This window comes from Bison bison, unplaced genomic scaffold (assembly GCF_000754665.1).
Source record: "Bison bison bison isolate TAMUID 2011002044 unplaced genomic scaffold, Bison_UMD1.0 scf7180017864101, whole genome shotgun sequence".
Taxonomy (NCBI): domain Eukaryota; kingdom Metazoa; phylum Chordata; class Mammalia; order Artiodactyla; family Bovidae; genus Bison; species Bison bison.
This window is the reverse complement of record NW_011494673.1, coordinates 2164136-2186996: the sequence shown is the minus strand read 5'-3', so window position 1 is coordinate 2186996 and position 22861 is coordinate 2164136. Positions and strand designations below refer to the sequence as shown.

The following is a 22861-nucleotide window of genomic DNA, read 5'->3' as shown; positions in this document are numbered from 1 at the left end:
CCATCTAGGATTGTGCCTTCTTTCCAGGGTGACCCTGTATAGTAGTGCACAGGACCTGGAAACGTGGTATTTTCCCAGGAATTCATCTCCTGCCCCTCAGGGATAAAGAGTTCTTTTCTATGCTAATTATCCTTTCCTCCAAATATTTTGTCTATGGTGTAAGTTTTCTTCTTCTTTAGCCTAAGTGCAACTTTTGAAACCAAAAGCCGTTTTCTCTGACACTCATTTCTCTACTTCTAGCTATCACATCTCTCCTCTGGGTAAGAAGCACAAACTAGGCTAGTTGCCTGAGTGAGGGGAAGAAAGAAGGCAGTTAAACACAGGGAAAGGGATAGGCTGTACTATCCTGCCACATGTATAAATTAATACAGATTTCATGCGTCCAGGGCCTGCAAGAGAGGAAACCAGCCCCAAATGAAATCAGACACTGAACAAAGAGTGAATTTTTAGAGAATAATTAAAATAAGACTCCCAGTAGTGGTGCAGTTTTTATAAGGCTCTTCATGTTTTCTGCAGTGTTTGATTTCAAGACTAAATGACTTTTAGACATGATGCTGAATAAGAAAAGGATCTTTTCCAGGGATGAGGTGAAGGTTGAAAGCTCCTCTGTGGAATATGAAGGCTCTCCAACCAGTCAGGCTGGATGTTGGGAGAGGAAGGGTAAGGAGAGGAGGAAAGGGGAGGTGCGGTACACTGCTGCACACTTGTGGCTCTGTTCTCAGGCTCTCTCTGGAACTTCCTTGCCCCTAGGGCTGTTGGAAAGGCAACTGCCACTAACTCTGATATTCCTGCCCTAGGTAGATCTGAAGTGTGTTCGTTCAGTTTGTTCATTCTTTCATAACCACTGAATTCCTATACTATGTTCTGGAGAACAAGCAACCGTTTTGGTCTTGGTGACTTTATTTAAGAGTCTTGTTGAACAGAAAAGGCATGGTCACTGTATTTCAAGACCTTACAATTCAGTTGGGGAGGGAGTGGAACCCATGGAAAGGACAGGAGAAGGAGTGATGTCAACATCATGATGGGAAAATGCAGGCTGTAGTGAAATACTGTGGCAAGCCTGGAGGTGTCAGAGAAGGCTTCTGGGGTAGGAGGAGGAGGAACAGGTAGAACTTCAGAGAAGTAGCACCAGGGCTTTGGGGGCAGGGCAAACTTGGGAGGCTCCGAAACAGCCCAAATTTCCAGTAGCCATATCTTTCAAATTTGATGGTTATGAACACATATTTTTCTCATTCAAAAGGCTCCTGTTAACTGCAAGCCTAAGCCAGAATGTTCCATTTCCCTGTTTTTCAACTTGTGCTAAATCAAGAGCCTAGGGGAGAAATGGGTAGGTGTGAGAGTGGGGCAGGTCCTTCACCATGCAACAGCCACAAACTGTCCCCCTGGCCTCTTGGAGACAGAATGGCAGTTGACTTAAAGGATCCTATATCTCAGGGACTTCCCTGGTGGCCCAGTGGCTAAGACTCGATGCTCCCAATACAGAGGATCCCACATGCTGCAACTAACAGTTAACATGCCACATCTAAAGATCCCATGTGCTGCAACTAAGATCCGGGGCAGCCAAATAAATAAAAATTTAAAAAAGATCCTATATTTCAAGAGAAGAATTTGTTGGCAAAACGAACAGACACCAGAGAACTTTTGTAAGCAATGTATTTTTAACCTTAAACTCTTGGCCAAAGCTCATGTGTTCCAAATGGGCTATCTTAGCTGAGTATGCTCACCTGACTTTGAGGAGAGAGTCTTGAAAATAGAGGTTTGTTGCAAATAATCCACAAAGAAAGCAAGTTAACACTTATTTTATAGATGAAGGATAGTGTGAGAAGGCAGGAGGATCTCTGGCCCACTAAATCATGAAATAGGATGATGTTTCTCCAGCTGGGTAAAACTTAATATCCTGTTTGGGGAATCTCAACGACATCACCTGAAGGCCAACTCGGTGATGTGGAAACAAATCAAAGGACTGCATTCCGCAAGAGACCCCAGCGTTCCAGATCACACATACTATTACTCTTGAGTGCATGTAGCAGGAAAATAAAATCCTAGGGTAAATAATTGGAACAAACTAAAGACATTTGCATTAAACTGTAAAGTCATCTAGATTGAATTACTAAAGAGTTTAATCCATCAGTGTAGAATAACATGAGCTTTAGCTTAGGCCAGTAAGATAATCCTGAGAGATGTCTGAATGACTTCTGGCCAAATGTGGCCCATAAGGTGATTAAGGAATTACGAAACAATAAAAGTAGCAGCATGGGAAAACACCGTACCACTACTGTGCAGCCACTAACCTTTTATACCTACTCAAGATTTTTCCCAAAATGCTGATCATTTCTAGAACTATCTAGAACAAGAGTCAGCAAAATTTTTCTCGAAGGGTCAGGTAGTAAATATTTTAGCTTTGCAACTCGGCTGTTGTACAAGAAAGTAACCACAGACAATCTATTAATGAATAGTCATAACTGTGTTCCAATAAAGATGTATACACAAAACCAGGCAACTAGTCTTTGGGTCACAGTTTGGGTCATAGTTTGCTGACTCTTGAACAACTACATAGATGTAGAAAAATTGCAAGCTCATTTGAAAGGATTACGAGTTTCCTGGAGCAGCTCAGCAGACCAGTTTCTGTGGGGCTGAGATGAGGGTGTATTGGTCCATTTGTCAGCAAACTGTGCCCTTTTTCTACAAACATTACATAAGCAAACCTGGATGAGGTGCTGTCATGAGGCTAGGTGGCTTGCAGGCAGCAGACCTGGTGCTGGGTTCAGAGAGTGGTTAGTCTGAAATGCAAACTACTTGCACAGAAGGAGTAAGCACACTAAGCCAATCCGTCTTTTCACATTTCCACCACTATGGTAGCTTTGTAAGGTAGCTTGGGGATTCTGGAGCTGACCTGACCAACCTCAAAAGGTAAAATTGTACACCAAAAAGTTTCATTTCTGTTCTAATTCAGATTCATTAAAACAACTCTTTTGTCTGGGTGAGTCAATGTGCCTGCCATATTTGCAGCTGCTGTCGAATGGACAGCACAACCCATCCTCTGTCACTACTGGCCACTGAGGCATGTGTAACGTGTGCCCTGAGTTGAAACGTAGAGCTGGGCCCTAATTCTCTTTCAGTAGTCTGAACTGAAACACTAGAGGGAAGAAATAATTGGTGGTAGAGATGAAAAGGTCGCGTGACCTCAGGAATTAGAATGGCCCTTTGTGGGCCTTGTGCCAGATGTGTTCTCTATAAGAGCAGAAGTAAAAAAGAGAAAGCGTTTCTGTTCCAGAGGACTGGCTGTTCTTCAGGAATCTTTATATTCCAGTGCAACCACTCTGTGAATTTCTAATAGCCTCCCTTTCCCTTTTCTTGACTTGTCTTGATTGGGCCTTTTCTCAGTAAATCACGTGGTGCTCAATCAGGCACATTTCTTGCCACAAATGACATTTTATTTGGTGTTTCAGATCTACCACCCATGAATGTAAGATTCTACACATTCGACTATGATCTAACTTCTATACCTGCTGGAGGTAACAATCAAATTTTCCCTGTCAATGACTTTTAAGCCTGTCCTTTCCATTCCCATGCTTCCCAGTATGGCCTAGTTTATCACTCTATCTGAATTTCAGCCACAGTTCTGGAAGGCTCCTCTGCCTCTACTCATTCCCTATTCTTGTCCATATGTTGTCAGAGCTCTGAGATTAATATTTATAAAATCTACTTTCATCAAATCACTTCTCAGATAAAAAGTCCATAATGCTTTCTGCCTGCCTCCTGGATTCAATATGATATCAACAAACCAGTCTTTTAGGCTTCATAATCTGATCACACCTTATTTATTATATTCGTATCTCCCATAACCCTTCAAGATGAACTTCAATTTCAACCAGTTAACCTCCAATAACCTCTGTTAACATCTTTCTCTTTGTTCTTACTTCCCAATTATATTATCTATAAGAAAGGGTGGGAAGGAAAAAAAGGCTGTATCTGTTCTCTTCCACCTGATAGTCCACATTCCAAAGGGTAAGTGTCTGAATACAATTAGAAACATGACAAGTATTTAAAGTACATGAAATTGAAGCTTCTAGATAAAGACAGTTGAATGAACAGCATATCTGGATATGATATCTAGGAATGAAACATATCTAGTTTTCATCCTTCTCAATCTCCCCACATAAAAATACAGTAAAGGAGTGCATAAATCCTAAGGATAAAAAGAGTGAAAAAGGATACCAAAAGAACCAAATTTTGGAGAGTAGAAAGCAGACAAATAGTAATGGACTTGGCAAACTTTGAAAGACCACAAATAAGTTAGTAAACAGACATTAAGTATAAGCACGCTCAGTTCAGTTGCTCAGTCATGTCCGACTCTTTGCAACCCCATGGACTGCAGCACACCAGGCTTCTCTGTCCTTCACCAACTCCTGGAGCTTGCTCAGACTTATGTCCATTGAGTCGGTGATGCCATCCAACCATCTCATCCTCTGTCATCCCCTTATCCTCCCACCTTCAATCTTTCCCAGCATCAGGGTCTTTTCTAATGAGTCAGTTCTTCGCATCAGGTTGCCAAAGTATTAGAGCTTCAGCATCAGTCCTTCTAATGAATATTCAGGACTGATTTCCTTTAGGATTGACTGGTTTGATCTCATTGCTGTCCAAGGGACTCTCAAGTCTTCTCCCACACCACAGTTCAAAAGCATCAATTCTTTGGCGCTCAGCTTTCTTTATGGTCCAACTCTCATATCCATACATGAATACTGGACTCTAGAATCCTCAAAAAACTCAAAGATTGATGGCATCTCCGGAAGAGGGGTTAAATGGGGTGTTGAAACAAGGAAGACTGGTTGAATTAAGGTTGTTTGAGGATCCTGTAGCTTCCTGGATTTCTCCTCTTCCCATACTCCACATCACTGGTTGATCATACCTCCCACACTCTGGCCAAAGTCTAGAGGTTTAGGCTTCAGAGATGGGAAAACAGATGGATTCTGGTTGGAGGAAAACCAGTCATGGTTGAGGGTGGGTAGTACTTAAAACAAGCAAAATAAGTGGATGCATGTATATTGAATACTAAGACTTTCTGCTTCTTCTGCCACTTTATCCTTCAGCCAAGAGAAACTGGAGGACTACTCTGTGCAGAATATGACCATCTCAAAAAGAAGTATCTAAATATACTGATTTTAGGAGTCCCTTTGCAAATACCTTAGATAGATCACTCCAAATCAGTGATTCTAAACTTAAGACACATATGGTGTATGGCAAAGTCTAGAGACATTTTTTATTTTCACAAAACTTGGTGGGGTGGGGCATTCTAGCATCTAAAGGGTAAAGGTTAGGGATGCTGCTAAAATATCCTACAATGTGCAAGAAAAGCCTCCTACAACAAACGATTACCCAATCTAAAACATCAATAGTGTTACTGCTGCTAACCTCTGCCTTACATGAAACTCATGGTCAACTTCTACCAACACGAGCAGAGTTTCCAATAGTTTCCCCAAGAAAGAAAAAAAGAGCAGACACTTGAGGAAAACAAGAACAGAGACCTAAATAAACAGATAAAAGCACATGGAGGAAACAGAGACTGCGGGAAGAAAAAAACTACAAAACTACACTTGCCTCCCACTTCTGACGACGATGGACTACCAGGGACCAAACAATTAGGAATCCAGGCAAGTCTAGAAAATTGCTTTCTGATATTGGACAACAGGACTGCCTTTCACATCTAAGTCCTGGATTTGGCTTTTGTTTACAAGGATCCAGTTTTAATTTACCGAAGAATTTCCGCACTGATTTATAATGCCACTTGCGTCATATGCCACCTTTCCACACATGCATTCATCTACTCTTAGTTGCTCTGTTTCTGCCTTTGTGCTGGTATAATACTGTCCTAATAATTCAGTTTTATAACAAACTTTGATATTTGGTACATCAAGTCCCTCCAACTTATTATCATTAAAAGTGTCTTTTGGCCCTTTGCTCTTCCATATAAACTTTATGATCAGTTTGCTGAGTTCTGTCTTGTTCAATAAATTTTGTAACTTTCTCCAAAAGGACTTGGACACCTTTTGTTATATTTATTTTTATATAGTTTCTATTATATATAGATTCAAACTACATTTAGTTTTTGCTGGTATGCTTAAATACATTCTGCTTTTGTATACTGATCTCCTTAGCAATAAATTGCATAAACTCTTTATTCAGTGTAATAATTCACTGGGGATTCTTTGGGGAGCCACAACACACTGAAATACTGCAAACACTTGGTTTTGTTTTTTCCTTCTGACCTCTACACTTTTTTCCTCTTTGTCTTCTTTTACTGCACTGGCTAGAATCTCTAGTACAATGTGAACAGAAATGGTGAGGGACTTCCTTGGTGGCTCAGTGGTAAAGGCTGCACTCACGACGCAGGGGGCCTGGGTTTGATCCTTGGTCAGGGAACTAGATCACATGTGGTGCAACTAAGACCCAGAACAGCCAAATAAATAAAAAGGTAGATTCTTTACCATCTGAGCCACCAGGGAAGCCCAAATAAAAATAAATATTTTAAAAAAGAAGTGGTAAGAGTAGGCATTCTTGTCTTGTTACTAGTTTTAAGGGTGATACATTTAAGACTTGACATGATGTTTGCTGTGGACTTTGATGTTACCTTTTAGGAGGTTAAGAATTTCCATTCTAGTTTTCATTCTTTGTTGGATTTTACCAAAAATGATCATATAGTATTTTTTTCATTTATTTGTTAATGTGGGTAATTAATAGATTTTTAAAAATGTTGGCCAATCTTGCATTTCTGGGATAAACCTGCATTGGTCACAAAATATTATCAACTGTTAAGAACTGAGCAATTAGTTTTCTAATATTTTCCATCTTTGCTCATGACTGATACTGCTCTGTAATTCTCCTTTCTTTACAGTACTTGCTTGATTTGGGTAACAAGGTTATACTAGCCTTATAAAGTGAGTTGAGTAGTCCCACTTTTTCTCGTTTAAAAAGGGTTGTGTAAGTCTGGAATCACTTATTAGAATTTTGGTATAATTCACCTGCAAAATTATCTCATTCTTATGTTTGATTCTTGATAAAATTTCTTTAGTGACTATAGGATCTTTCAGGTTTTTAAATTTATTCTTGTCAATTTCAATCATTATTATTTTTATAGGAAAATATCCATTTCATCTATTTTTCAAATATACTGACATCTGTCCACAGTATCCTTTTTCTTTGCTATATCTAGAATTAAGCTCTAATATCTATTAAAATTGTCTATTTCTGATTTTTTCAAAATCAGTCTTGCTATAGGTTTTAAAGTACTTGTCTTTACAAAGAATGAACTTTTTGAGCTCTATTTGTTTCCTATTGTACCTTAGTTTTACATGTGATTCATTTATAATCTTATTTTTATTAATTCCTTCCCCTTACTTTCTTTGGATTTGTTTTCTAACTTCAGTTCAAGTCTTAGCTCACTATCAGACTTTCTTTTCTTCCTAGATAAGCCTTTAAAGCTATACACAACCCTCTGAATTCCACTTTAGTTGTATCCCACAAGTTTTGATAAATTATTTCATTATTTGATCTTAAGTAAATTCTAATTCAACTATGATCGTTTGGACTCAGTTATTTAGAAGCATGTTTTATCCAAATACAGTTGTCTCTCCATATTTGCAGGGGACCGTTTTGAGGACTACCCCCAATACACCACAGTTTGCAGATGTTCAAGTCCCTTATATCAAGGGATGTAGTATTTCCATATAAACTATGTACAACAAGACAAGGGTGCCCACTCTCACCACTACTATTCAACATACTTTTGGAAGTTTTGGCCACAGCAATCAGAGCAGAAAAAGAAATAAAAGGAATCCAAATTGGAAAAGAAGAAGTAAAATTCTCACTGTTCGCAGATGACATGATCCTCTACATAGAAAACCCTAAAGACTCCACCAGAAAATTACTAGAGCTAATCAATGAATATAGTAAAGTTGCAGGATATAAAATCAACAAACAGAAATCCCTTGCATTCCTATACACTAATAATGAGAAAATAGAGAAATTAAGGAAACAATTCCATTCACCATTGCAACAAAAAGAATAAAATACTTAAGAACATATCTACCCAAAGAAACAAAAGACCTATATATAGAAAACTATAAAACACTGGTGAAAGAAATCAAAGAGGACACTAATAGATGGAGAAATATATTGTGTTTGTGGATTGGAAGAATCAGTATAGTGAAAATGAATATATTACCCAAAGTAATCTATAGATTCAATGCAATCCCTATCAAGCTACCAATGGTATTTTTCACAGAGCTAGAACAAATAATTTCAAAATTTGTATGGAAATACAAAAAATCTCGAATAGCCAAAGCAATCTTGAGAAAGAAGAATGGAACTGGAGGAATCAACCTGCCTGACTTCAGGCTCTACTACAAAGCCACAGTCATCAAGACAGTATGGTACTGGCACAAAGACAGAAATATAGATCAATGGAACAAAATAGAAAGCCCAGAGATAAATTCACACACCTATGGACACCTTATCTTTGACAAAGGAGGCAAGAATATACAATGGAGAAAAGACAATCTCTTTAACAAGTGGTGCTGGGAAAACTGGTCAACCACTTGTAAAAGAATGAAACTAGAACACTTTCTAACTAAACTCAAAATGGATTAAAGATCTAAACATAAGACCAGAAACTATAAAACTCCTAGAGGCAAAACACTCTCTGACATAAATCATAGCAGAATCCTCTATGATCCACCTCCCAGAATACTGGAAATAAAAGCAAAAATAAACAAATGGGACCTAATTAAAATTAAAAGCTTCTGCACAACAAAGGAAACTATAATAAGCAAGGTGAAAAGACAGCCTTCAGAATGGGAGAAAATAATAGCAAATGAAGCAACTGACAAAGGATTAATCTCAAAAATATACAAGCATGCAGCTCAATTCCAGAAAAATAAATGACCCAATCAAAAAATGGGCCGAAGAACTAAACAGACATTTCTCCAAAGAAGACATACAGATGGCTAACAAACACATGAAAAGATGCTCAACATCACTCATTATCAGAGAAATGCAAATCAAACCCACAATGAGGTACCATTTCACGCCAGTCAGAATGGCTGCTATCCAAAAGTCTACAAGCAATAAATGGAGAGGGTATGGAGGAAAGGGAACCCTCTTACACTGTTGGTGGGAATGCAAACTAGTACAGCCACTATGGAGAACAGTGTGGAGATTCCTTAAAAAACTGGAAATAGAACAGCCATATAAGCCAGCAATCCCACTGCTGGGCATACACACTGAGGAAACCAGAATTGAAAGAGACACATGAAGCCCAATGTTCATCGCAGAACTGTTTATAATAGCCAGGACATGGAAGCAACCTAGATGTCCATCAGCAGATGAATGGATAAGAAAGCTGTGATACATATACACAATGGAGTATTACTCAGCCATTAAAAAGAATACATTTGAATCAGTTCTAAGGAGGTAGATGAAACTGGAGCCTATTATACAGAGTGAAGTAAGCCAGAAAGAAAAACACCAATACAGTACGCTGTTGCTGCTAAGTCACTTCAGTCGTGTCCGACTCTGTGCGACCCCATGGACTGCAGCCTACCAGGCTTCTCTGTCCATGGGATTCTCTAGGCAAGAACACTGGAGTGGATTGCCATTTCCTTCTCCAATGCATGAAAGTGGAAAGTGAAAGTGAAGTCGCTCAGTCGTGTCTGACTCTTAGTGACCCCATGGACTGCAGCCTACCAGGCAGGCTCCTCCATCCATGGGATTTTCCAGGCAAGAGTACTGGAGTGGGGTGCCATTTCCTTCTCCAAATACAGTATAATAGCACGTATATATGGAATTTAGAAAGACGGTAACGATAACCCTGTATACAAGACAGCAAAAGAGACACAGATGTATAGAACTGTCTTTTGGACTCTGTGGGAAAGGGTGAGAGTGGGATGATTTGGGAGAATGGCATTGAAACGTATATTATCATATGTGAAACGAATCTCCAGTCCAGGTTTGACGCATGATACAGGATGCTCAGGGCTAGTGCACTGGGATGACCCAGAGGGATGGTATGGGGAGGGAGGTGGGAGAGGGCTTCAGGATAGGGAACACATGTACACCTGTGGTGGACTCATGTCAATGTATAGCAAAACCAATACAATATTGTAAAGTAATCAGCCTCCAATTAAAATAAATTTATATTAAAAAAAAAAACTAAGTACACCTTCCTACCATATACTTTGAATCACCTTTAGATTACTTATAATGCCTATGCTGCTAAGTCATGTCAGTCGTGTCCGACTCTATGTGACCCCATAGATGGCAGCCCATCGGGCTCCCCCGTCCCTGGAATTCTCCAGGCAAGAACACTGGAGTGGGTTGTCATTTCCTTCTCCAGTGAATGAAAGTTAAAAGCGAAAGTGAAGTCGCTCAGTTGTGTGGACTCTTCGTGACCCCATGGACTGTAGCCCACCAGGCTCCTCCGTCCATGGGATTTCCCAGGCAAGAGTACTGGAGTGGGTTGCCATTGCCTTCTCCATATAATGCCTATGATACTATTTAAATAGTTGTAAATACAGTGTAAATGCTCTCTAAATAGTTGCCAGCACATGGCAGATCCAAGTTTTGCTTTTCAGACCTTTCTGGAAATTTGGGGGGAATATTTTCAATCTGTGGTTGGCTGAATTTGTGGATGCAGAACCCAAGGATAGAGGGCCGACTATACACACTCTAAAAAAAATTATCTGTTGTTGATTTCTAACCTGTGTTATGATTAGAGGTTGGTCTTTCTGATATCAAATTTCTGAAAATTGTTGACATCTGTCTTATGGCTTAGTACATGATTTTTTGGTAACTGTTGTACGCTTAACAATGCATATTATTCAGTTACTGACATGATCTTTTCTGTGTCCATTAGACCAAGTTATTAACTGTATTGTTCAAATCCTACTGAATGTTTTATATTTTGGCTGTTTGATCAATTAGTGCAAGAAGTATATAAAATCTTTCATTAAAAGTTTCATCAATTTTTCCTTTATATATTTTGAAGCTGTTAGCTTATACTAGTTATAATTAGTATATTAGCTGATACTAGTATATAAACAAGACTTGTTTTTATCTTCTTGGAAACTTGAACCTTTTATCAGTATGTAATGGTCTTTTTTTCCTCTAGTAATGCTTCTGACCTTAAGATTTACTTTCTTTATATTAATATAGCCACATCAGTTTTCTTTTAATTAATATTTGCCTGGTATACTTTCCCATCCTTTTACTGTAAATGCACATTCAGCATATGGCTGGAACTTTAAAAGACCTGTGACAGAATTTGTTTCCTTTAACTGGAAAATTTAGTATATTCACATCATTTGTGTTAGAGATACATTTGAATTTATATCTTCCATATTACTTTGTCTCTTCTGTTCTCTAAATGTCTTTTCCCCACACTCTCCTTTCTTGACTTCTTTTGGATTGATATATTTTCCCTTACTCCATACACCTTGGTTTGGAAAATACGCTTTATTCTTTGTTAAGAAATTTTAACATGTACTGCTTTAAAATTTATTTTTTAACTTAACCAAGTTGAAAATTTGTAATATCTTTTTCTTCTTGAGTACTTAATCTGATCAACTATTTTATTTCCCAGTATTTTAGTTATTAACTCCACAAACTACATGTTAACATGTTTCATAATCAATGTTTGTCTATACTTACCTGCATATTTATCATTTTCTGGAACTGACCATTATTTCTTTAATGGTCATTCAATTAATTTCATTAATTTTGAGCTCATTTTCTTCTTCCTGAAATATGCCTTTTGGAATGTCCTCTACTGAGGATTTGGTTGGTTTAAACTCACCTGCTTGCCTAAAAATGTCTATCTCATTCTTGTTCTTAAGGAGAGATTTTAATTTTCTACCCCATGTCTTCCCAAGGCTAAGGCTAGAATAAAAACATATTCCCGCTGCCTTTTTTGTGTGTAAGTGGGGTTTTATAGTAAATCCACTGAAAACAATGCTTTGTAGGGATCCACGCTTTGTGCACCTATGTCTAATCTAACCTTCCCACCTTGCTCAAGTCCAGGGCTTTGTCTTCTATGCACATGATGCTTTAAGTAGGTTTTAGACACTGACAGATTGTTGGTACTAATGTACATTTTGGACTTCTTTTTCTTCGTTTCTGGGCTCTAAGAATCATTATTTCCTGCCAGTTGATACATACACAGAAATTTTATATACTTATATGAATATGTATACATGTAAATGGCACCCCACTCCAGTACTCTTGCCTGGAAAATCCCATGGACAGAGGAGCCTGGTAGGCTGCAGTCCATGGGGTCGCTAAGAGTCAGACACGACTGAGCGACTTCACTTTGAAACATGTAAATAAATATTTTCCAGGATTTTTATTGTATGACTAAGTTTCTCTGGCTATCTTTTCACAATGTTGTTGGAGACTTAAGTCCATCTATTTGATAGGTACGTCTAAAACTGCAAATCTTTTAGCAGGATGGAAAATTAAAAACCAAGAAAGAACACCATTGCCCCCTGGTGGAGGAACTTACTATGAGACCATATAAAGGAGACCCACTATAACTCGACTTCTCATTTCCTCATTTAGTCAACAAGGCAGTCAAATCTTTTAACAGGTCATTCAAATCTGTCCCTTCATTTCCATTCTCTGAGTATCACCTTGGTCTAGTTTTGTTTTTGTTGTTGTTAGAATTGCTGTTTTTCAAACAGTCTCTCTCTTTAGTTACTATTCTTTCAATATATTTTCTCTGTACATTACTTTTATAATACATTAATTGATGGTTTGTTTATCACATTCTTGCTGATGGTTATGAGCAAAAACCTTGGCGCCAATAAAAGTAGTCTGATTAGGGATGATTAGTATAGATTCAATAAATGTTAGCTGAATCAAAACAAGTATTTAGTATCAGTTATTCACTTACCAAATTCATCTGGGAGGCAGCATAAGCACAGAAGTCCCCAAGCTCTTTTCCTGCACTAACAGACTGATGAATGACATTCACATGTATCATTCTGTTGGCTCACTTAGATTTTTAAGAAACTTAAAACTATTTTTAATTGCAAAATACATGAGCAATATTAAACAATTCAAAGTTCTGCAATAATGATGCTGGAGACCCAGGTTCTCATTGTGGAAGAAGATACAAATATCAAATGGGTAAAGGCAAGAAAGAACCCTGTGGGGTTGGTTTGGAATTGAAGGTATTAGAGAAACTGGTGATTTCTAATAACTGTTTCTTGGTTCTTTCTGTTGAAGGGCCTATAAGCAAGGACAAGCCAGCAGGTCTAGAGCTTAGTTTCTGAACACCATTGTCCACTGAAAGAAACCGAGAATCTTTGGAGAAATGGCTGATTTCCAGGGATGGGTGAAGGGAAAACAACACGATAAACTTGGAACATTTTGTGCTGGAGAGTAAGAAACTTCTCAAAGAACGATAAAAACATGTCAAAAAGACTCAGAAGCCAGCCTAGAAGGTCTCCCACTGACCAAATATGGAACAATTTGACATTAAAACAAATGAGAGTAACAGAGGAATAAAATAGGAATTTATGAGTTCATACTAAAAGAAGTGAGAAAAGGAATCTTTTCCTTATAGTAGAATGCCAACTAATCAATGTGGGGGAATGACAGAACTGGAAAACCATCATTTGGCAGCCATCAGAGTAACAATTCAGCCAAGAAGCATCACTAGATGCTAAACTTAGCGTATGAAAGTTTGCTGAGAAACAGAATATTTACAGTCTCAAAGTATCTCCCCACAAAATGCTTGCTAACTTAAAAGAAAAAAATTAGAAACTTTACAGTGGAAAAATCTAGCAGATACCACCAAAAATAAGTGATCAAAATGAACAGCTTGTGATGGAACAACCAATACCACGATTTGGTGCACTCGAAAGGACACAGTGCCACTTCTATGATATTCTTGCCAAAAAGACATAAGCTCATTTTAATCATAAACAAACATCGGAAAAATCTCAAATTAAGGGACACTTCATATACATAAGTAGTCTATGTTTTTCACGCCCTTGACATTTCTGAGAGACAGACTGAAGAAGTGCTCCAGACTGAAGGAGACTAGAGACTTGACAATTAAATGGAATGTGTCATTCTGGATTGAATCCTGGACCAATTCTCCCCGGCCATTACTGGAACAACCAGTGAAATGTGGAAAATATTAGATACGCTGTATTAATGCGAATTTTATGATTTTGATAATTATGCTGTGGTTATATAAGAAAATATCCTTATTCTTAGAGAATACACATTTAAGTTATTTGGGGTAAAGAGGAATCACCTGTAAGTAATATTCAAGTGATCAGAAAAAAAGCATTTATTCTACACTTATGATAAATAGATAAAGGGAAACCTTTTCTTTAGAGTAGTATGACAACTAATTAATATAGAAAGAATAATGCAGGTAGAAAAATCACAATTTGGTAAACATCACAGTAAAAATTTATTCAGACAAAAATCATCAAAAGATGCTAAATCTAGGAGGGGAAGGTTTGACAAGGAATAGAACATCAATCAACCTGGTCTCAAAGTTTCTCCTCTCAAATTATCTACTAATTGCAAAAGTTAAAACAGGAACTTAACGATACAGTGGAGAAACTGGACAACATCTTACTCAAGTGATAAAATTAACATCACCAATAAGAGGTGAGGGGACATTCTGAGAGCCTAGATATGACACTGAGAGGACACATCAGTCACAGGATTTCAGCCCATACTGCATAATCCAAATCTAACCATAAGGAAGAATCAGAAAAACCCAAACTGAAGGATAACCTATACTTTAACTGTCCTGTATTCTCCAAACAAATACTATAAAAGACAAAGAAAGGCTGAAGAACTGGTCCAGATTAGAGTCATGATAATCTAACATATGATCCTGGGTTAGATCCTGTAGCTGTAAAAAAATTTACCAATGGGACAACAAATGGAACTGGAACAAGGACTATAGATTAGATGAAAATATTAATGTTAAACTCCTGAATTTGATAACCATACTTTACATGCTTGTTCATATGAAGTACTGCTGCTGCTAAGTCACTTCAGTCGTGTCCGACTCTGTGCGACCCCATAGACGGCAGCCCACCAGGCTCCCCCGTCCCTGGGATTCTCCAGCCAAGAACACTGGAGTGGGTTGCCATTTCTTTCTTCAATGCATGAATGTAAAAGGCGAAAGTGCATATGTAGTATTAAAGGGTATGATGTCTGCAATGTATTCATCATGTGGTCAAAAAAATGTGTAAGGAGACAGAAAATGTTAAAGGAAATAGGAGAAACATTAACAATCTGAAGTGCAGAACAATGTATATATTTCTTCTGCTTGAAATTCTTAAGAAATAAATATGTATCTATGCATGTAAATACATATTTCTAGGATATGAAAATTATTAGTACTCTCCTGCTCCCCCAGGTAAAGGAATTAGAAGCTAAAAAGTACTAGGTAGTTGGCATGAGGCTGTAAAGGGGTTAAGTCTCTCTTCTGAACCCTTAGTTCTACTCCACAGAGAAAAACCATCAGTGGCCTTCAGATGTTTTCTATTTGTATACATAAACTTCTGCACAAATATGTAAATCTTGTATTATTTTGATGACTGCATATTTTAATGAGTGAAAGTACTTAAGAAGTGCTCTGTTGGTATTTGTTTCTGACATACATACATTAAATACAATCTGAGATTAAAAAAAATGTTATTTAACTTGATAGAGGCTAGATATGATCTTAATCCTGTCATCTTAATGTTATATTTTCTATTTTTTAATTTCTTTAAAAATATTTTATGTTTATGTTTTATTTGGGGACTTTCTTCCTCTTTTAATAACTTCTATTCAATTTATGGCAGTCACATTGTTATTTCAACAATATGAAGATCTGTAACACTTACACTACTCTGAGGTATAACACTGACAAGTATCTTCACAGAACAACCTGAGTCTGGCCATTGGATCATTTACAGTAGAAGGCTAGTCAGGCACGAATAGGAAATATGAGTTGTGGAAATCCACATCCCAGCTGATACCTGAAAAATGTACTTTCCCAAAGTTAACCAATATAGCTTTTAATGGATCTGGGTCACCCTCTTACCCAGGTCCTATTATGTTTCCCTTGTGCTGATTTTAGTTTAAAATCCCAAGCTAAAGCATGAGAAGATACTTCTTGCCCTCAGAGCTATTGTTATTATATTTTGCAATTATCGCTGTGATATTTCTGGGTAAGGATAAGAACGTATCCTAGGGGGGAAGAAACCTTATAGATAAAATTAAACAGTTAAAACTTTAAATACTTTCCACAGTAATTTTAAAACAAATAAAAATGTGGTATCTATACCATGTGTATCATCACTGTATCTAGTCTACCATTTTATAGTGATACGTATTTATACTGCACTTGGCAATGGGGAATACTTTTCTTGGCCTCCCACAGTAAGCTTGTTTCAAAAGCAGAAGTCCTGTACCTCTGAAGGCAGCAAAAGAAAAGGCTTTGTCTGAAACCTGAAAGTGAACAGACAGCCCAGAAATAAACCCACACACCTATGGTCAATTAATCTTCAGCAAAGGAGGCAAAAATATACAATGGAAAAAAGACAATCTCTTCAGCAAGTAGTGTTAAGGGAAAGTTGGACAGCTGCATGTGAATCAATGAAGTTAGAACACATAGATCACACCCTCTCACCATACACAAAAATAAGCTCAAAATGACTTAAACACTTAAGTATAACACGTGATACTGATACCATAAAAATCCTAAAAGAGAAGGCAGGCAAAACATTCTCTGAAATAAATCGTACCAATGTTTCTGAGGTCAGACTACCAAAGCAATAGAAACAAAAGCAAAATTAAACCAATGGGACCTAATCAAACTTACAAGCTTTTGTATAACAAAGGAAATCATATACAAAATGAAAAGAACCTACAGACTGGGAGAAAATATTTACAAATGATGTGACTGACAAGTGCTTAATTTCCCAAAGACACAAACAGTTCATATAATTCAACACAAAACCCAAACAACCCAATCAAAAAATGGGCAGAAGACCTAGACACTTCTCCAAAGAAGACATATAGATGGCCAACAGACACATGAGAAGATGCTCAATGTCACTAATTATTGGAGAAAAGAAAATAAAAACTACAATGAAGTACCACCTCACACCAGTCAGAAAGGCTATCATTAAAAAAATCTACCAATAACAAACGCTGGAGAGGGTGTGGAGAAAAGGGAATCTGCCTACAGTGTTTGTAGGAATATAAGTTGGTACAGTCACTATAGAAAACACTATGAAGGTTCCTCAAAAAACTAAAAATTGAACTAACATATGATCCAGCAATCCAACTCCTGGGCATATATTCAGACAAAACTACAATTCAAAAGACTGACACATACAATGGAATTTATTACTCAGCCATTAAAAGAATGAAATAATGTCCAATTAACATGACGGCCTTAGAAATGACTGTACTAACTGAGGTCAGAAAGACGGATACCATATGATTTCACTTAAAGGCAGAATCTAAAATATGACACAAACGAACCTAAGAAACAGAAGGAGACTCACAGACAGAGAACAACCTTGTGACTGCCAAGGGGGCTGTGGGGTGGGGAGATGGACTGGGAGTTCGGGGTTAGCAGATGCACAGAAGGGATGAGCAACAGGGTCTCACTGCATAGCACAGGAAGGTATTCAGTATCTTGTGATATAGCATAATGGCAAAGAACTTAAAAAGCAATGCATATAGACGTATACCTGAGTCATTCTGTTGTACACAGCAGAAATTAACACAACATTGTAAATCAGCTACACTACAGTTAAAAAAAAACCTCAAAGCAGTCTTTTAGCAGTCTACATTATATATATATATTAAAAAAAGAGTCAAAATGTTTGCTTTGTCTGTTTATTTTTGGTGGGGGAGGGAAAAGAAGAGGAGGTTAAAAAAATGCTTGGTGTCTGCTTCAAAGCACTTTCCCGAAGAATGGTGATTCATTCACTATACATCATTATGGGTGCACAGTGTTCTTCTGGCTTTCATGATGGCCTGAATTCAAGGTGATATGTGTTTTTCTGAAATCCAGTGTATTTTTTTGGACATATGTGGGTTGTCCCCTGAGTTCCTGTTCTCATATGAAAGGTATTGGCACTTTGGCTTCACAAATGAATAAAAAATAACATAAAAACAACTTTTGTTTAATTTGGGTCTGGGCTAATTTATTTAAGGAACTATTTAACAATAATGGGCTCAGATATTTAAATGCCCTATGATGCTGCCATTAATTAAGGAACTGCTGATCCTAAAACTACACAACCAACAGGGAATGAGGGAAGGATTACAAGTCTGAATGCCAAATTCAAAGCCATATATCAATAACTTCCTTCTTACTTTTGCGCTATCTATAATGTAGAGGGAAAAAGAATAAAAATTATATGAGTAATGATAAATTAAAAAGTGCATACAGAACCAGGAAAATATTTTTGTTAGATTTGTTACTTACTCCAGTTAAATAAGATGTTTGTAAAGAAAAGCTTGAGGCAGAAAACTAGTTACATTGCTGCTGAACTTCTTGACAGCAAAAGAAAGAATACCAGTCTGCTTCCCTGGTTTACTTAAGACATGTTATCTTGTAACTTGAACATCTAAGTTATGCCTTGAAAATTCAAAGCAAAAAGTAAAATCATACAGAAAACCAGAAATTTCAATACATCTAAACAGACGTTTGCTTGTAGTTTTTGGTATCCAAAACCTTTTTCCCACACATAGCGCAGATGCCTAAAACAAACAAACAGAAAACTCACGTAAGCAATCAAGTGTTAACAACAACTAATTATACCAATCAAATATTTAACTAATATCAAGGATTTGGTTTATTTAAGTCACTGTTGAAGGTAAAAAAAAAAAAAAGTTAAACAGCATCAGAAAAGAGAAAACGAATATACTTTTAACTATGACACGTTCTATATTCTTTGCCTTAGAAGAAAGAGCATTTATCTGACAAATAAGGTTTATGAAGGGCTACTCTTATACTGTGTTATCCAAATCAGTATCAAAAGAGGTACATTTGATATGAATATAAAAGTGGTATTAAGAGAAACTCACCCTTTTTGTAGGCACAGCCCTGGCAATAATGAGAACCCGGCTGGTGTACAGAACTTTTACAAATTCTGCAAGTGGAGAACTTATTCTTTCCATACGGATCAAACCTAGAGATTTTTTTTAAAGAAAGAAAAATATACAATACAATAGAAATACTCTTAAATAACCTCACTTGGCAACAAATGTGATTAAACTATGCCCTCCGGTCCCTCCAACTCTACAATTGATAGGCAGAGCACTCTTCTAACTGGCTACTCTCTTAACATACCTGCACACTTCTGCCCCTTCCATGTAAGCTGTATGCTTATAAAGAGTCATCTGTACTTAATCCCAAACCTGTTTATAATAGTTGTATTTGTCAATCTATTCATGTGGTACAATTAAATATTATGGAAACTCATGAAATGAAGAGTACAAAAAAAGTAACTGATTCTATTAAAAACTAAGTAAATACTTGAGGATGACCAGAAAAGAGTGAATCATTAAAACTGCTACAGCATTAGTCATGGGTAAGAAAACTTAAAAATTGAGAAAAAATTCTAAATGGAAGGACTTGGCACTTGAAAAGTTATCAGTTCTTGAGCTACTTTAAAGATATTGAAAATATATATTCTGGTTATGATTTATATAAGGCAAATGATAAAGCAGACTCATATTCAAAAAGTCTTGTCTCAATGTAAAATGACTGATGAAATACATGTACAGTTATATGGTTTGACTTAAAATAAGGTATGTGTATCTCTTCATGACTACCTAGTTTAGCTGATAATTTCAATTAACTGATGTAAACTTCTTTGGATAAAAAGTTTCTATTAAATGAAAATGTCACCTTACTGTAACTGGAGTGCAAAATAATTTCAGAGGAAATACTTCCCATCAAATTGGCAGTAACTTTTTGTAACTGAACTCACATACTGAACACTAACACTGTTGAGACCTGGTTTCTTCTCTTGGGTACAATACGATAGCTCATTTTCAAAGGTTAATTTTTCTAAATCCAAAAGAATGTCACTTTACTTCCCACAAGGGAAGTTAAGAGTGAACCTGATTCTTCCTTTGAATAACAAGCTCAATTTGTTTGAACTTACAAATCTAGAGATTACTTTTTCTTAGAACTATATATTTTTCTAAAATGTACATTTTAATATCTCAGAAATCTTATGTACACTTCCCAAAGTGAGACATTTAAAATACCCCAAAGTAATAGCTACTTATTAATGTTACCGAAGTAAGTTTGGGAGCATAAAGGAAATAGGACCTAAAACTGTACGCTCTGTAAAAGGAACAACTTGGTCAATAATAACTGAATGATCTTAGAAGACATCAATAGGTCAGTCAACAATACACAATGAGACAATGCACTGAAGTTTAAGTCTATTATGCTATTTTATACTCATTATTTAATAAACACCTTTATGTGTAAGGCACTTTATGTATTAGCAGCTTTATCATTAAAAGCCAAAGATGAACTTGACAAAGCTTCTGTCCTCATCCAGTTGACATTTGTGAGAGGAGATAGACAGTAAGTAAGGAGACAACCACACTTTTAAGACAGTAATACCTGTTGTAGAGAAAATTCAAAGAGGATACTGTGGTGGACAGGAGGGGAAGGAAGAAGGAAGGAAGACATTTGTTTAGATGCTGCTTAGGGACTGTCTCTGAAAAAATGACATTTCAGCTGTGACTCAAGTAACCAGAAGGAGCCAGCTACGTGAGCTCTTAGGGATGAGTTCTAGGAAGAGGGCACAGTAAGCAAAACCTCTTCCAATGAGAGTGTGCTTGGCAAATCTGATTCAAGAGTTGGCTCAATGCGAAGTCACAGAGGTAGGAGGGGCCAGACCATAAAGGATCCACGAGAACATGGCACAGGGCCTAGATTTTATTCAATGTAAAAAGAAACCCAAGCAAAGGAGTTACATATCCTTTAAGGAACCACGCTGACTATTTTGAGAATGAAGTATAGGGAATCAGAGAGGAAACAGGGAGACAGAAGTTATTACAGTATTCAATAAGAAATAATGATGGTTTAGAAGAGGGTACTAGCAGTGAGATGAGCAGAAGAAGGTGGATTCAGGTTGCTTTTTGGTAGTAGAGCCATAGAACTCACTAATGGATATGGGAAGTAAATGAAATGAAGAAATCAGTGAGGAATTTTGGTTTGTACAAGTAGATTGAACCCCAGAGCCATGATGAGAAGACTATGATTAGACTGAAGGAAAAAGAGGATAACTGTCAAACATCAAATTAGAAAAGTCAAGGAGGCAACTGGATATATGTCTGGAGTTCAGAAAAGTCATGATGAGATATACACATGGAAGTCATTAACATACAGTTTGAATTTAAAGGTGCTGGACTAAAGTCACTTGAGGAGAGATAGCAAATTTATAAATGGGGAAAAAATGTCTAGGATTGAGTCTACAAGTACTGGATTGAAAAGGAACAGTTAGTGAGTTAAGAGGAAAGGAGAATGTGGTATCTCAAAGCCAAGAGAATAAATAGCTGCAAAAAACAGAGAGAGAGACAGCACGCTGTTCAAGGTTAAGAAAGGTAAGAACTGAGAAGTAGCCAACAGTTTCAAAGTTCATGTGTGATCTTGACAAGAGTAGGTTTAGGAGTGTAGTAGAGGCGGAGGCCTGACTACAGTGGCTGAAGGAGTGAATAGAACTTAAGGACACTGAGAAAGTACTCTAGATATGGCTTTTGAAAAGTTCTGCTATAAAAGGAAGCAAGAAAATGGATGGCAGCTGGAAGAATTTATGGGGCTTTTAAAACTGAATATAGTAGAGCATAGTGTCAAAAATTGTTTTTATGGTGGGACACATTTTTATCCCCATTCCTCGGTAAAAAAGCAATGTTCAGGAAAGTTAAGGAACTGTTTTGACTTGCTTAAGGTTCTAGAACTAGACAGTACAACGTCTAGATTCAAATTTATGTCTGACTTTAGAGCTCGTGATCTGTCCACATTTGTCTGCTGCCTGTGATTCAGAGAAAAGCTAAGAACTACTAAAAATAAGTACTATTTTCTGGTCAAATTATAAAAATAATACATAATATGTTCATATATTGATACAGTGAAAAGAACAGGGTGAAACCAATAGGATATAACAGATAGCTTGGTTATACACCCTGGGAAGTACCTAAGTCTATGCTTTATTACAACAGAATGAGGCAAAACAAATTCATTCCAATATACTTAATAGTAAAAAGAGTGGAAATTTATCACTGCTGTACAGATGCTCTTTTACCTACCTTGCTTTTTTTGAGGTCAAAGCCTTATTTTCGTTCAGCTTTCTTCCACCACTTTCTGTATTGAAATATACATACACTTTAGTGGGTTATTTCTACACATTTCACATAATAACATAGCCATGCAACATATAACAATTAGAATGTTCATTTTTTGACTTCTAACCAATCAGTTCAGTTCAGCTGCTCAGTTGTGTCCGACTCTTTGGGACCCCATGGACTGCAGCATGCTAGGCTTCCTTGTCCATCACCAACTCCCAGAGCCTACTCAAACTCATGTCCATCAAGTTTGTGATGCCATCCGACCACTTCATCCTGTCATCCCCTTCTCCTCCTGCCTTCAATCTTTCCCAGTAGTAGGGTCTTTGCAAATGACTCTGTTCTTTGCAATCAGGTGGCCAAAGTAATGGAGTTTCAGCTTCAGCATCAGTCCTTCCAATGAATATTCAGGACTGATCTCCTTTAGGACGGACTGGTTGGATCTCCTTGCAGTCCA

The 22861-nt window shown here is 37.2% G+C and overlaps 1 protein-coding gene across 1 annotated transcript in view; it reads right to left on the bottom strand.

The window, feature by feature from the left end:
* Nucleotides 1-17911: 17911 nt before the first annotated feature.
* The window catches only part of CRIPT (cysteine-rich PDZ-binding protein), an 11251-nt gene continuing 6301 nt past the window's right edge, over nucleotides 17912-22861 (bottom strand). The window contains exons 3-5 of the mRNA XM_010838635.1: nucleotides 22369-22423; nucleotides 19123-19226; nucleotides 17912-18795 (exon numbers count right to left, since the gene is read on the bottom strand). Of these exons, the coding sequence (XP_010836937.1) occupies nucleotides 18731-18795; nucleotides 19123-19226; nucleotides 22369-22423 (224 nt within the window). The 3' untranslated portion in view covers nucleotides 17912-18730. The remainder of the gene's footprint in view (nucleotides 18796-19122; nucleotides 19227-22368; nucleotides 22424-22861) is intronic.